The sequence below is a fragment of the Bos javanicus genome, chromosome 7 (genome assembly GCF_032452875.1).
Source record: "Bos javanicus breed banteng chromosome 7, ARS-OSU_banteng_1.0, whole genome shotgun sequence".
Taxonomy (NCBI): domain Eukaryota; kingdom Metazoa; phylum Chordata; class Mammalia; order Artiodactyla; family Bovidae; genus Bos; species Bos javanicus.
Genome location: NC_083874.1, coordinates 40522353 through 40536687, shown reverse-complemented (window position 1 = coordinate 40536687; position 14335 = coordinate 40522353). Strand labels below are relative to the sequence as shown.

General features: G+C 37.3%; 1 protein-coding gene across 1 annotated transcript in view; it reads right to left on the bottom strand.

The window, feature by feature from the left end:
* Positions 1–2676: 2676 nt before the first annotated feature.
* GCSAML (germinal center associated signaling and motility like) overlaps positions 2677–14335 on the bottom strand; it is a 53613-nt gene continuing 41954 nt past the window's right edge. The window contains exons 4-5 of the mRNA XM_061423201.1: positions 10210–10238; positions 2677–9313 (exon numbers count right to left, since the gene is read on the bottom strand). Coding sequence (XP_061279185.1) covers positions 9080–9313; positions 10210–10238 — 263 coding nt within the window. The 3' untranslated portion in view covers positions 2677–9079. The remainder of the gene's footprint in view (positions 9314–10209; positions 10239–14335) is intronic.

Sequence of the window (14335 nt, the reverse complement as noted above, 5' to 3'; positions counted from 1 at the left end):
CCAGTACTATTGCATGGAAAATCCCGTGGACAGAGGAGCCTGGTAGGCTACAGTCTATGGGGTTGCAAAGAGTCGGACACGACTGAGCGACTTCACTTCACTTCAATATTTTGCAATGGTTAAAGAAGCTGCCTGCCAATGCAGGAGATGCAAGAGATATAGGTTTGATGTCTGTGTCAGGAAGATCCCCTAAAGTTGAAAACAGCAAGCTGCTCTAGTATTCTTGCCTGGAAAACTCCATGGACAGAGGAGGCTGGTGACTACAGTCCATGGGGCTGCAAAGAGTCAGATACAACTGAATGACTAAGAACATGCACGCCATGTGTCAAACATATCTAATTTTTAAATAAAAGAATTTTTTTTTTCTGAGATCCTGTATCTTCTTTGCTATCATTATTCTGACATTTTTTCCTGAGAGGTTGCCTATCACCACTTCACTTAATTGTTTTTCTGGGGCTTTATCTTGTTCTTTCGTCTGGTACATATTCCTCTACTGATTCACTTTGTTGAATCTGTGATTATGGTTTTCTTTCTGCAGGTTGCAAGGTTGTAGTTCTTGCTTCTGTTATCTGCCCGCTAATGTATGAGACTATCTAAGAGGATTTTTTCAAGCTTTCTGAGGGGAGGGACTAGTGGTGGGTAGAGCTGGGTATTGTCCCTCTGGTGGTCAGTCTTGCACTCAGTAATAGTTTAATCTGCTTGTCTGCTGATTGATGGGGCTGTGTTCCCAACCTCTTTGTTGTTTGGCCTGAGGTGACAAAGCACTGGAGCCTACAAACTGTTTGGTGGTGCTAGTGGCTATTTCTGGAAGGGCTGACTCCAGTGAGTACTTCCCAGAACTGATCCTTCCAGTGTCTTCATCGCTGGATTGAGCCACAGCCACCCCGAACTCTGCAGAAGACCTTTCAATATTACCAAGCAGATCTTGCCTAGTCTCTTATGGGTTTACTATTTTTCCCTCTCTGGGTCCTAGTGTGCACAAAACTTTGTGTGTGCCCTCCAAGAATGGAGCTTCTGTTTTCTCCATTGTTGTGGAAGTCCTGCAATCAGACCCCAGTGGTCTTCAAAGCCAGATTCTCTGGGGACTCTTCCTCCCATTCCTTGACCTCCAGCTGGGAAGTTTGACATGGGGCCCAGAATTCTCCTGTGGAATAACTTCTATGGTATAATTATTTTTCAGTTTGTGGGTCACTTACCTGCTGAGTATGGGATTTGATTTTATTATGACCGCACCCCTTTTATTGATTCATTCTGGCTTCCTCTTTGTCTTTGGATGTGGGGTATCTTTTTTTGATAGGTTTTTTCTTGGTTGTTCAGCAGTTGTGAATTCCTTTCACATGAATTTCATTTCATCACTGCACAGATTCTCTAGTTGTGATACACAAACTTAGTTGCTGTGCAGTGTGTGGGATCTAAGTTCCTTGACCAGGGATGAAACCCATGTTCCCTGCATTACAAGGTGGATTCTTAACCACTGGACCACCAGGGAAGTCTCTGAGATTTATTTTTAAATGCTCAAATACCTAAGATACATTGATGAACAGATAATGATTACTAGGCAGAGTTTTCCACAGACACAGACCAATTCAAAAAATGCATCTATATCTATAGCTATCTACCTATCTATCATCTATCTATCTATCTATAGAGAGACAGAGACAGAATTTTCTCACACAAAAGTAATGATTGATAAGCCTGAAATTTCTAAGTGGGCCTGACAGCTGAAAATTCAGGTAAGAATTGAAGCTGCATCTTGAGTCTGAATTCTGTAGGACAGGAATCTGGAAATTTAGGCCAGACTTCTATGTTGCAATCTTAGAAAGAATTCTTTCTTTCTTGGTTTATATCAGTCTTTCTTAATTAAGGCATTTAGTTGATTGGATGAGGCCCACACAACATTATAAAAGGTTAAGTGAAGTGAGTGAAAGTCACTCAGTCATGTCTGACTCTTTGTGACCCCATGGACTGTCCGTGGAATTCTCCAGCCCAGCATAGTGAAGTGGGTAGCCTTTCCCTTCTCCAGGGTACCTTCCCAACCCAGGGATCGAACCCAGGTCTCCCGCATTGCAGGCAGATTCTTTACCAGCTGAGCCATAAGGGAAGCCCATAAAGGGTTATGTACTTTACTAAAAATTTACCCACTTAAATGATAATCACATCTAAAAAAAAAATCACAACAACATCTAGATGGTTGCTTAGCCAGCCTAGACAAGTTGCAGTCCACCCTTTGCTTATGTGGCATCCATACACATCTTCTTAAACAGTACTAAATCTGCAAATAAAAAAATAACAGGGTGGAATGGGTAAAAGTGCTTAAAACGTACAAAATTCCAGTTAAAAGACAAATAGGTATGGGGGTGTAATAATAGCATGGTGACTATAGTTAACAATACTGTACTGTATCTTTAGAAGTTGCTAAGAGAATAAATCTTAACAGTTCTTATGAGAAAACAATGTGTACTTATGAGTGATGATGGATGTTAACTATATATACATCTAATACAATGTTATTTCTCAATTTAAATAAATAAATAAGAAAATGTCAAAGACTGACTGGACTAGAAAAACAATATTTAGCTATAAGCTAAGCTATTTAAAAGAGGCATCTAACATATAAGGACATGGAAAAGTTGAGAGGAAAAAGGATGGAAAAAGATAATTGAATCATGCAAATAATAACCAAAACAAAACTGATATGGCTTTATTAACATTAGAAAAAATAAAGCTTAGTAAAGAGGATATATAAGATGATAACAAGGAGAGGTGCCGATTCTAAGCTTTGTGTGAAGTTAATAACATCTTTCAAAATATATAACTAAATATGGTATAGAATGAAAGGAAACTGACAAATTTACCACCATAGTAGGATATTTTCAACACATTTTTTTCTCGATAATTATCACATTTAAAGGGGAAAAAAAAATGAAGATAGACTATTTAAACCACATGATTAACTGGTTATATCTAATTGGTATATACACAATGGAACCAAAGTTACATTATTTTTTTAGCTTACTATGATATAGTTTCAAAACTTTCCCACTTACTGTATCATGAAACAAATTTTGACAAATTTCAGAGAACTAGTATTATACAGACATCCTTCTCCAACAACAATAATTAGAAAGTATTAACAAAAAGAAAAAAACTGATACTAGAAATTGAGAATGTGCTTTTAAATAACTTATGATCCAAAATAAATTGTAATAAAAACAGAAAATATTAAAAACTGAACAGTTGTCGAAATGTGTTTTCAGATATGTAGAATACAGCTTAAACAGTACTTTAAAATTTATGATCTTAAATGTTTACTTTATAGAAGAAAGGATGAAATATAATTTGTGAATGACACAAATTCAGAAATTCGTTTTTAAAAAAAGAAAAGAGAAAGAACATAATTATATCTTTCCTTATCTTTTTCTAAAATTTTATTTATTTATTTACTTTTGGCTGTGCTGGGTCTTTGTTGCTGCATGGGCTTTTCTTTAGCTGTGCTGAGCAGAGCTGCTGTCTAGATGTGGTATGCAGGTTTTTCATTGCAGACTTCTCTTGTTGAGGAGCACAGGCTCTAGGGCGTGGGCTTTAGGAGTTGTGGCATGTGAGCTTAGGAGTTGTGGCTCCTGGGCTCTAGAGCACAGGATCAATAGTTGTGGCGCACAGGCTTAGTTGCTCCACACAGATTAAGCAACTCCACAGCATGTGGGATCTTCCTAGATTGGGGGTTGAGCCCATGTCTCCTGCATTGGCAGGTGGATTCCTTACCACTGAGGCACCAGGGAAGCCCCTCTGCTTATCTTTTGTATACCCAAATATATATTAATCTTCTCCCCAAAAAAGAATGCAAAATCCTTAGATGAGATTCACTCTCCTGTTTGATATTCTATAACTTAAATACTATGATATAAAGTTAAAATGTATATGTATATATGTGTGTGTATGTATGTATGTATAAGGAAAGTCAATACATTTTATGTTTCATGATAAGAAAATGAGAGAAAAAATTTAAAGACATTGGCTTAATATAAAAGTACATGTACATGTAATATGTAAAATGTATATATATTATACATTTACAGGTTTATATATATATGTATATATATATATGTGGGGGACTATATATATGATATAATTCATAAACACAAACACATGCATAGCAACATAAAAGAAATACTCATAACAATTACAATCCTCATTTCTGTAATTGGTCACATGGTTGTAGCTGGATAATTATCGTCTTTCATTACACATTACATATTTCCTGTGCCGTCAGCAATTACCTCAGATAGTTGTGGGTTTTTTACCTTGTGGGGTGATCCAAGCCATTCCTGAAGTGTCAGGGACATTAGTAGTCCTACCTGAATTAGGTTGTTGTAATTTTCCATTGACCTTAGTCATACGACATGGTAGCATTAAGAGAACCTTAAGGGATACCCTTGATTTCAGACATAATCTTCCTTATCACTGTTGTAGATGACCAGTCCAATTTATTTCCTTTTGGTTGTTCATATCAATTACCCCAACTAAGATAGTAATTTCCTTTTGTCTCTTGATCAGCTGGTATGAGCCCAAAATGGCTAGGTGGCAGTCTTAACTTCTGGTTCCTTATTGTTTCTCTTGGTCTATATACTTCTTTTGGAAGTAAGATCTCTAGGCAAGCAGAGCATAAGTTTCTGAGGACTAAAAGCAAAAATTTGGCTAATGTGTCACTAGAAGTAATAGTGGGCGGTGCCCTCCCGTGTTCACCCTTTGATTGCTGGACCTGTGAAACAGCACCACATAGTGGCCACTGATTGAGAGCCTACACAGCCAAGGACAACCTGGCCTCAACTAAGCAACATATTGCCAAAGAACTGGTGCTATAATTGAGTCTTCAAAATATCATTCCCCTGTATCAAGCCCTCTGCTTAAGGAGAACATGGTAAGATCAATGATTTTCGTAATCATGGGCTCATTTCCATGCTTCTTTCTCTGTGTAGTAAGTTCATTGATCAGAAGCAATGCTTTTATAGAAGAGTAACAGAACAGTGGGTAAGGCATTCCACTCCTGGTACTACTACTGGTGCATTTGGCAGAAGCATTGCATTCAAGGATTGAAAACCTCACCCAGAAAAAGTGCCTATTTCATTAAAAACAAAAATAATGCCCTTCCTTAATGGGAGTGATACAAAACACCTTGATGTTGGGAAAGACTGAAGGCAAAAAGAGAATGGTGTGAAAGAGGATGAGATGGTCAGATAACATCATTGAATCAACTGAACATGAATTTGAGCAAATTCAAATAGTGAGAGTTTATAAATAGCTGAAGATAGTGAATAGAAAAGGAGCCTGGCATGCTGTAGTCCATGGGGTCATAAAGAGTCCACCAGGACTTAGCTACTGAATAACAACAGCCAGGTACCTGTCTGATCACCACAGGAATAGTGTTACATCAGGGATTCAGAGTTGGACTCTCCTGCTGACACTTGGCCCGTCAGCAGTGACCATAACAAGGTAGTCCTTGGTGAGTGTAAGTTCATGTTGCTGAGCCCAAACATAAAGCTTATCCCTGCCACTATGATCAGTTTGTTTATAAGCCCACTGAGCAATGATAGGTCTGGGGAAACAGGCTGACAGGTATTTACAGGCTGACAAGTTATCCCATCCATTTGATTATTAATATCTTTCTCTGCTAAGATCACACTTTGGTGAGCATTCTCATAGGACACAAATATCTTCATATTTTTAACATGTTAAGAGAGATCTAACCACGTATCTTTTTCCCAGACCTCTTTACCAATTTTCCAATCATGTTCCTTCCAAATATCTGACCATTCACTAAGCCTCTGGCCCTAGCAAATGAATCTGTACACAGTTGCACATCTGGCCATTTTTTCTGCCAAGAAAAGTGAATTACCAGGTGCACTTCTTAAAGTTCTGCCCAGGGAGGAGAATTTCCCTTCAGCACTGTTCTTCAGAGATGTTCCAGAAAGGAACAGTAGAGCAAGAGCTTTTCATTGTAGGTGTAATACCTGTGTAAGTACAAAGCCGTCTATAAACCAGATGAGTCTTTCTTCCTGTCAGCTGATTGTGGAAAACTCGTCATGGAGCAATAGGTACAGGTTGGGAGAAAGAAAGTGCAGGAATGGGAACCAGGGGCATTTGGGCCACTTCTTCATGTAACTTATTTGTGCCTTCAGGGCCTGCTTGGCCCAAAGTTATATATACCACTTCCAGTGGTATATATGATGGAATGTTATCATGTGTGCCCAGTTCTATGGCTTGGTCAAATGACACAGTTGATGATGCACAAGGCAACTTGGTGACCATGATTAAACCTTTAGTCTCAGAGCTATTTCTCAAAAGGATAGTAATGATCTTTGGAGGATGGATCCAAAATTTTAAGGGCTTTCCCTGTGATTTACCTTCCAAAGCTCCAGACAATTTCCTTATGTGCCACTGACACTTCAAGCACCACTGGATCTGCTGAATCATAAGGTCCAAGTGGCAGAGCACTTGGAGAGCAGCCTGGACCTGATGCAGAACTGAACTTGTCTTGGGCCCCACTAAAAACTAGCAACTTTTCAGGTCACTCCATAAACAGACAAGAGCTGCAAATCCAAATAAAGAGTATGTTATTAGCAAAATCCACAAATACTGTGTCTTCAAAATTCCACAGGCATTGGATCTCTTTTTTGTCTACAGTAGTAGCCAGATGCAACAATTTATTATTTACCTCAGAAATAATATCTCAACATCCCCCATACCACTAGATGCCTGGATATTTCACTAACATAGAAAATCACTGAATTTTAGTAAAACTTATATCCTACTCTTGAGACATAAAGGTCTTACTGATAAGTCTTCAAATCCCAAAGATTACCAATAAGCCATCAGAAACTAGGAGAGAGGCATAAAACAGGTTTTCTGGGAAAAGAGAAAACCCCTGGCTTACAATTTGATCTTGAACTTTGCAGCCTCCAGAATTGTGAAAAAATAAAATTTTGTTATTGAAGCTACCTAGACAGTGACACATTGGCAACCCTAGCAAACCAACATGTCTGAGTACTCAAGTAAATGTAAAGCAGCTTTATTTATAATGTCAAAACTGTAAATGCCTCACATACCCATCAGCAAATAATTAGATTAAAAATTATGAGTTATTCATTCAGTAGTATACTTATAAAAATGTCAACTACTAATACAAGGTGAAACATTCATTATGCTGAATGAAAAACAGCTTATACATTAAAAACAATACTGAATCTCCACAAGAAATGGGGTATGATTTACAACCAGGTCACATCTATGCTTTTAGATTTCTATATTTCTTTTACTATACAGTAATATTCATTAACCTATTGACTGCCCCTTCTCCTATAATTCCAGATTATTAAGTATATTAAAATGAGTCATTATCTTGAATATAGTATTTATTACATGTGAAAAACAACTACAAAAGCATACAGAGAAAAAATAATTTTGTCATTTCATAAAGTTGACTGATTTGTACAAGGTAAAACAATTTTGTCATTTCCCAAAGTTGACTAATTTCTACAAGAAAAAACAAGTTTGTCATTTCTGAAAGTTGACTGATTTCTACAATAAAAAATTAGTTTTGTCACCTCCTAAAGTTGACTGATTTATACAATATTTCTACATATTTCTGACAAGGTCACTTTTCCAGAATTATAAGATTTCTGTTAAGTTCTCCTTCCACACATTCAAATCACTTCAAAGGAACACAAGAATTTACCAAGAATAGAGAGTCAAAATTTGTGTAAAACCAATAAGTTACACAACTAGAACCCAGCAAATGCTCAATAAATGGTAATTATCTGTATCATCTGTTATATGAGATCATTCCTAATAAATAAGGTAAGTTATATTTTGACATGACCTATTACATTCTGTTAATTTGTCCATTTTCTCTGTCTACCCACTCTCTTCCAGGTAGAGAGTGCTATAGAGGAGGCAGTAAAGGAGCTCCAGTGTAGAGAAGTGTCTCGGTTTACATTTTGTTAGAGATTAATGTGCATAGAAGAATAACAGACATTATTTTAGATTAAGTCTAGTATTAAACTAATAACTAGAAACCAGATTCCTTCCTACAGCATATGTCATTTTAATGAAAAAATATGAAAAACAAAACAGAAAGTTATCTGACATCTATCTATTGATTTATCCTTGCCAGTAATCTAAAAGGTCAGTATATTGTAGATATATAAAAAGTAATTATTGATGTTTTGTCCATTATGTCCTTTATGTCCTCAATGGGAAGTTGGCAAGTTGTTTAGACTCTCCTTGAGAATGAAAGTAAAAATAAATGGGTTGTTTACCAATTTGCCTGAATTTTGAAACCAGACACTATTCTTCCTTCTTCATTAAAAATAACTAGTATTTAAATTAACTAGTATATTGTGAATAAAACTGTAAATACAAGTATGCTTTCAGTTTTTAGTTAACTTTGAACAAATTTATCTGATTTACTATCAGAGAGAAAGACACTGGGCCACTAAACCTCATTCCTTTTTTAAAATTGCACTCTCAGCTTTTCCTCTTAGAAAGGCCAATATCAAAACCTGTTAATTTTTAAACTGCTACCACAAATTTACATGCAAGAATCTCCAGTATGCGGAAAAGGCAAAATTGAAGTAAATATTCAGTTAGCAAAGGTTCTGGTCACTAGTCTTATTATGTTAAGAATTTATTGAGTAGATTACACCTCAAAAATGAAATAGATAATTAGGACTGTGAATGCTGGCCTTTGAAATTTGGAATGTAGAATTGGAGTTGGATATTCTAAGTCACATATGTATAGATGTTTATTGTTCTAGGGAGGATCCCCCCTACAATTTCCACATCCTCAAACTTTACAAACAAAAAGAGGTCAAATACTCTATATCATTATATCAATTTATGTGGCTTTACCCAAACCACATTGACGAGATGTTTCAGTTTCTTAATGTGGTACAGTGAAAGAATATCATTTATAAAGTCTGGCCAGAAATAAAAGTTTCATGTACTGCTGAAAGAGAAAGACTCCCCTGGAGGTCACCATTTGCTCATCTTTATTACTGGAAGATGATGAGGCAGGAGTATTCTAGTGAGGAAGCACAATTTCGTAATCATTCTCAGCTGCACAGGAAGAAGACGTAATACTGCAAGGTCTCCTGAGAAGGGCATATTCTGTTTCTGGCCTTTCTCTTAATGGTCTCACTCTCTTTGCGATGTTCTCATAACCATCATCGTTGGAGTTCAGGGAGGGTCTCCGATAGGGCCTATGATTAATGACAGTGTAACATACTTCTTCACAACCACTGACATTCTCACATCCCTGCAAGTACAAAGAAAAAAGAAATCAAGGATCTAGAATCAATCATCAGACTTGAACTCCTTTTTTCTTGTCTAATGATGATCTTGCACCTCAGGTATTCAAGGCCCTTTCTCCAAGCCCTGATGTCTTAAAGACTTCATTTTAGCAACATATCCTTTGCTTCAAACTGCCACCAATTCTGTTTTCATTTCACTACAAATAATAAAAGAGAATAACAAGACACTGTTATCTCCCTGAACATCTAGAGAAAAGTAGTTGTATACTTTATGTCACACATACTGAGGTATAATATATGCAACAATCAGAATCACAGATCTATAAGTAATTAATCAAATTGCATAACAATTCTTCATAGGATAAAATTTAATTAATGTAATTGAGAATCTAAATACATTTTCAATTGTATGGACTATGAAAGAAAAATTAAAATACTACTAATTAAATCAATAAAATGTTTGTGATATAATATTAAAAAGTGTTTTTTCATCTGTTGATTGATATTTACCATGTTTATAAATATAAAAGCTAAGTCCTGGACATAAAGATTAAAAAGGGAATGTGGAAAGCTAAAAAATAATATATGTTTTATGGTGGTCAGATTGTAGTTGTGAATTTGATTTACTTTTGTTATAGTAGCTTTGAAAATTAAAATATTAGACTTTGATAGACTTGAGAAAACAATACAAACTTACTAATCACCTAAATTTGTTCAAATATTTTTATTTTTTTATTTCTTTCTATTTTTGCATTATAATTTCCAGGAATAATATTTAAACTATGAAAGTCTTTGATAAATCCATTCAGAAATTGCATGTTAAGGAAGATCTACAAGTAGGTTTATATGAAGTTGTCTGTATTTTGCATTTATCACACAAATGTAACAATGATTGTATTACCTGATTAGAAGTGGATGGAACACCTTTACCTGGAGGGTAAAAATAAAAAGAAAGCAATCTAAGAGTTTTGGGACATCACAAATTGAGGGTAAGGAGATAATGAAAGGGTAGAAAAAAATGATGAAACTTCAAAGAGGTCCACTGTCTAAACATGTCATGATTCCATGTTATTATTGAGGTTCTTAAGGAAGGACACATCTTTTGGGGCAACAACAATACTATCTTTCTGTGTAAATGATACATACCAAAGTTGGTGACTAAATGTAAATTTTGAAGCTGGATAATAAAATTTTGTCCATAAATATGCTATGACAATACAGAATGGCAAGTATAAATAAAAAATAATTATTGCTATAAAATTAAGATATAAATGTTATAAAGTTATCATAGGAAAATCATACAACTCTTAAGATGAATAGTCATTATAGAGATAGGTACTGACATAACAAAAGTAACTATATCAAATTAAATACAGATTCAATTTGATTACAGCTATAAATATTGATTTATACATTTGTTAATCTAAGATTCACTGCTAATATTTTTAATAAATATGTTAGAACTATAGGTTACTATATTTAGACTACTAAATATAGTAAAGTCTCAATTTGTAAAAGGGACATTGAATGATTCTTAAATCTACAACCTAATAGGCTTGAAAGTGATTGTGAGCAAAATCATAGAATATGTTAAATAGATTCTATATAACAACAGTATGCTAGTAACTTTTAACACCTCATTGTTCTTCACAGAAAAGTCACATTCAATGCACTGATTTCAAATATGAAATATTATATTTATCCATATAATAATATATCTTTATAAATATCACAGTATGTAACAAATCAATTAACCAAATATGTTTTAAAATTAGTATTGTTTTATAATCAGAAGCTGAGGGAATTATGTAGCTTGAGCACAATTCAGTGGTAGCATTAGTGACAATTTGGAGAACCAAGCACAAGTATGAAAGACATGAAAAACATCATACACCAGTGGGTGAAGTGGTTACAGCTTTTGGTGCTGAAAATGTTAACATATTTAAGAACAAGCATATTTATTCTAAGGTTAAAGATGTGAAACATGCCCATCATTGTGCTAAAGTTCAGCTAAATGCATATCCAGAGTAGACTTCTTACTTGAAGTTAGAACATTGAAAAATATATATATGAGGCTTAGAACCAGAATGGAAATATCTGAGAAAATTTCTGATGACTGCAATTAACCTGAATTCCAAACTCCAAGAAAGATCATTGTGTCACATGAGGTGTTCCCGCTGGTCTTAGAGAGTGGGACTCCTCTTTCCTTTTGAAAACCCTGAAATTTATCTTGCAAAGGAAGACCAGCCAGTATCTCTTACCAAGAATACATTCTTATTCATACTGAAGATAAAAATCAGATCCAAGCATACCCTTGACATAAAGCAGATTATAAAAGAAAGAGAGATAAGACGAGGAGACCACATTCTCCCCCACAAATTCATCAAAAGAACATTTGAACACTGAGCAAATTCCACAAAACAACTTCTGAACACTGGCAGAGGACACCAGACACCCAGAAAGGCAGCTCATTGTCTTCGAAAGGAGGTAGGACAAAATATAAAAGATAAAAAGAGAGACAAAAGAGTTAGGGATGGACACCAGTCCTGGGAGGGAGTCGTAAAAGAGGAGAAGTTCCAAACACCAGGAAACCCTCTCACCAGCGGGTCTGTGGGGAATCTTGGAATCTCAGAGGGCAACATAACCAGGTGGAAAAATAAATAAATAAAACGCACAGATTACGTGCCTAATGGCAACTCCCAGCGGAAAAGTAGCCCAGATGCTTGCATTGGAAAAGTAGCCCAGATGCTTGCGTTCACCACCAGCATGTGGGGGCTGAACAGGGAGGCACATGCTGCATTGTTTAGGGTAAAGACCAGGCTTGAATGCCCTGAGGGCAATATGAGGGAGCTAATGAGAGATACCAACTCAAACTGAGGGATACCCAGAGAGAGAGAGAGAGAGAGAGAGAGAAAACTTTCCCGCCTTAGGCACTGCCGGCCTGCTCACAGAACAAAGGACTGACTGAATACCAGAGGAGAGCTAGCCAGCAGTGGACCAGCCCATCCCCCGCTGGAGGCAGAGAAGCAGGCGGGCAACAGCCAGAGCCAGAAAGGGGCAATCTTGGCCCCAGAGATGGCATCCTCTATCAAGCTGCAAGCATGCTCCCAGTTGCTAACCAAGTTTTCCTGGGATCCTGGATGGTTGACATCCATCAGGATTGCAGCCAGAGATCAGCTCCCCAGAAGAGACACAGGGCACACCTGAGATGGCACTCCCACTACACACCCAGGAAACTGAGTGGCTGGGACGGGGGAGGCGATAAGACGCACCACACCTGGGGAGTGTGTGCTCGCCAAGCACCTGGTCATTTGAGCTGCTCAGACCTGGGAAGGGCACAAATCACAGGCCCAACCGAGTCTGCACCTTTGTGGAGTACCGAGAAACTGAACCTGAGCAGCTTAGACCTGGGAAGTGCACTCAACCCAGGGCCTGCTTTAGACAGTTCCCCTGCAGAGCAACCTGGAGCCTGAGCAGTGTAGACTGTGAAAGCACACACGCTGTGCGCGGGGGCAAACCCAGTGTGGCCAAAACACTGCAAGCACTCCCCACACACACCAGTGATATTCATTTGCAGTGTTACTCTCTCCCCACACCATGACTGAACAAACGAGCCTAAATAAGTGACCACCTTCACCCCGTTGTGTCAGGGTGGAAATTAGACACTGAAGAGACTTGCAAACAGAAGAAGCCAAAATAAACAGAGGGAACCAAAATAAACAGAGGGAACAACTTTGGAAGTGACAGGTGCAACAGATTAAAACCCTGTAGTTAGCACCGATTACATTGGAAGGGGCCTATAGATCTTGAGAAGTATAAGCTGGAACAAGGAACTATTTGAAACTGAGCTGACCCCACACTGCCCTCAACAGCTCCAGAGAAATTCCGACTTACAATTTTACTATTTAAAAATTTTTTTTATTTTCTTTTTAAGTCCTCTTACTCCTTTAATTTTCATTTTTATAATCTACTATTGCAAAAACAAAAAACCCTATTTTTAAAGCAAACTTCATATATTTTTTAATAATTTTTGTGATTTTGTTTTGCTTCTTTAATATTGTATTTTTGAGAGTCTAACGTCTACTCTAGATTTTTAATCTTTGCTTTTTGGTATTTGTTATCAATTTTGTACCTTTAAGAATCCAATCTTTAGTACCCATTTTTACTTAGGAGTGTGATTACTGGCTTGATTGCCCTCTCCCCTTTTTGACTCTCCTTTTTCTCCCCTAGGTCACCTCTGTCTCCTCCCTCCCCCTTCACTTCTCTACCCAACTCTATGAATCTCTTTGGGTATTCTAGGCTGTGGAGAACACTTAGGGATCTGATTACTGGTTAGATCTGTCTCTCTCCTTTTGACCCCCCTCTTCTTCTCAGGGTCACCTCTATCTCTTTCCTCTCTCTTTTCTTCTCTTTGTAACTCCATGAACCTCTCTGGGTGTTTCAGGCTGTGGAGAGCACATAGGGATTTCATTACTGGCTAGATTGCTCTCTCTCTTTTGATTCCCCCTCTTCTCCTCATGGTCACCTTTATCTCCTTCCTCCCTCTTCTCTTCCCCATGTAACTCAGCTAACGTTTCTGGGTGTCCCTCATTGTGGAGAATCTTTTCTCCATTAACCTAGATGTTTTATCATTTGTGCCATATGGATAGAGAAGTCCTAAGGCTACTGTAAGAATAAGAGTGAAAACCAGAGGCAGGAGGCTTAAATCCAAAACCTGAGAACAACAGAGAACCCCTGACTCAAGGGAACATTAATAAATAAAGAGGTCATCCAAAAGCCTCCATATTCACACTGAAACCAAGCTCCACCCAAGAGCCAACAAGTTCCAGAGCAAGACATACCACACAAATTCTCCAGGAACACAGGAATATAGCCCTGAGCTTTAATATACAGGCTGCCCAAAGTCACACCAAACCCACTGACATCTCAAAACTCATTACTGAACACTTCATTGCACTCCAGAGAGTATAAATCCAGCTCCACCCACCAGAACACTGACACAAGCTTCCCTAACCAGGAAACCATAA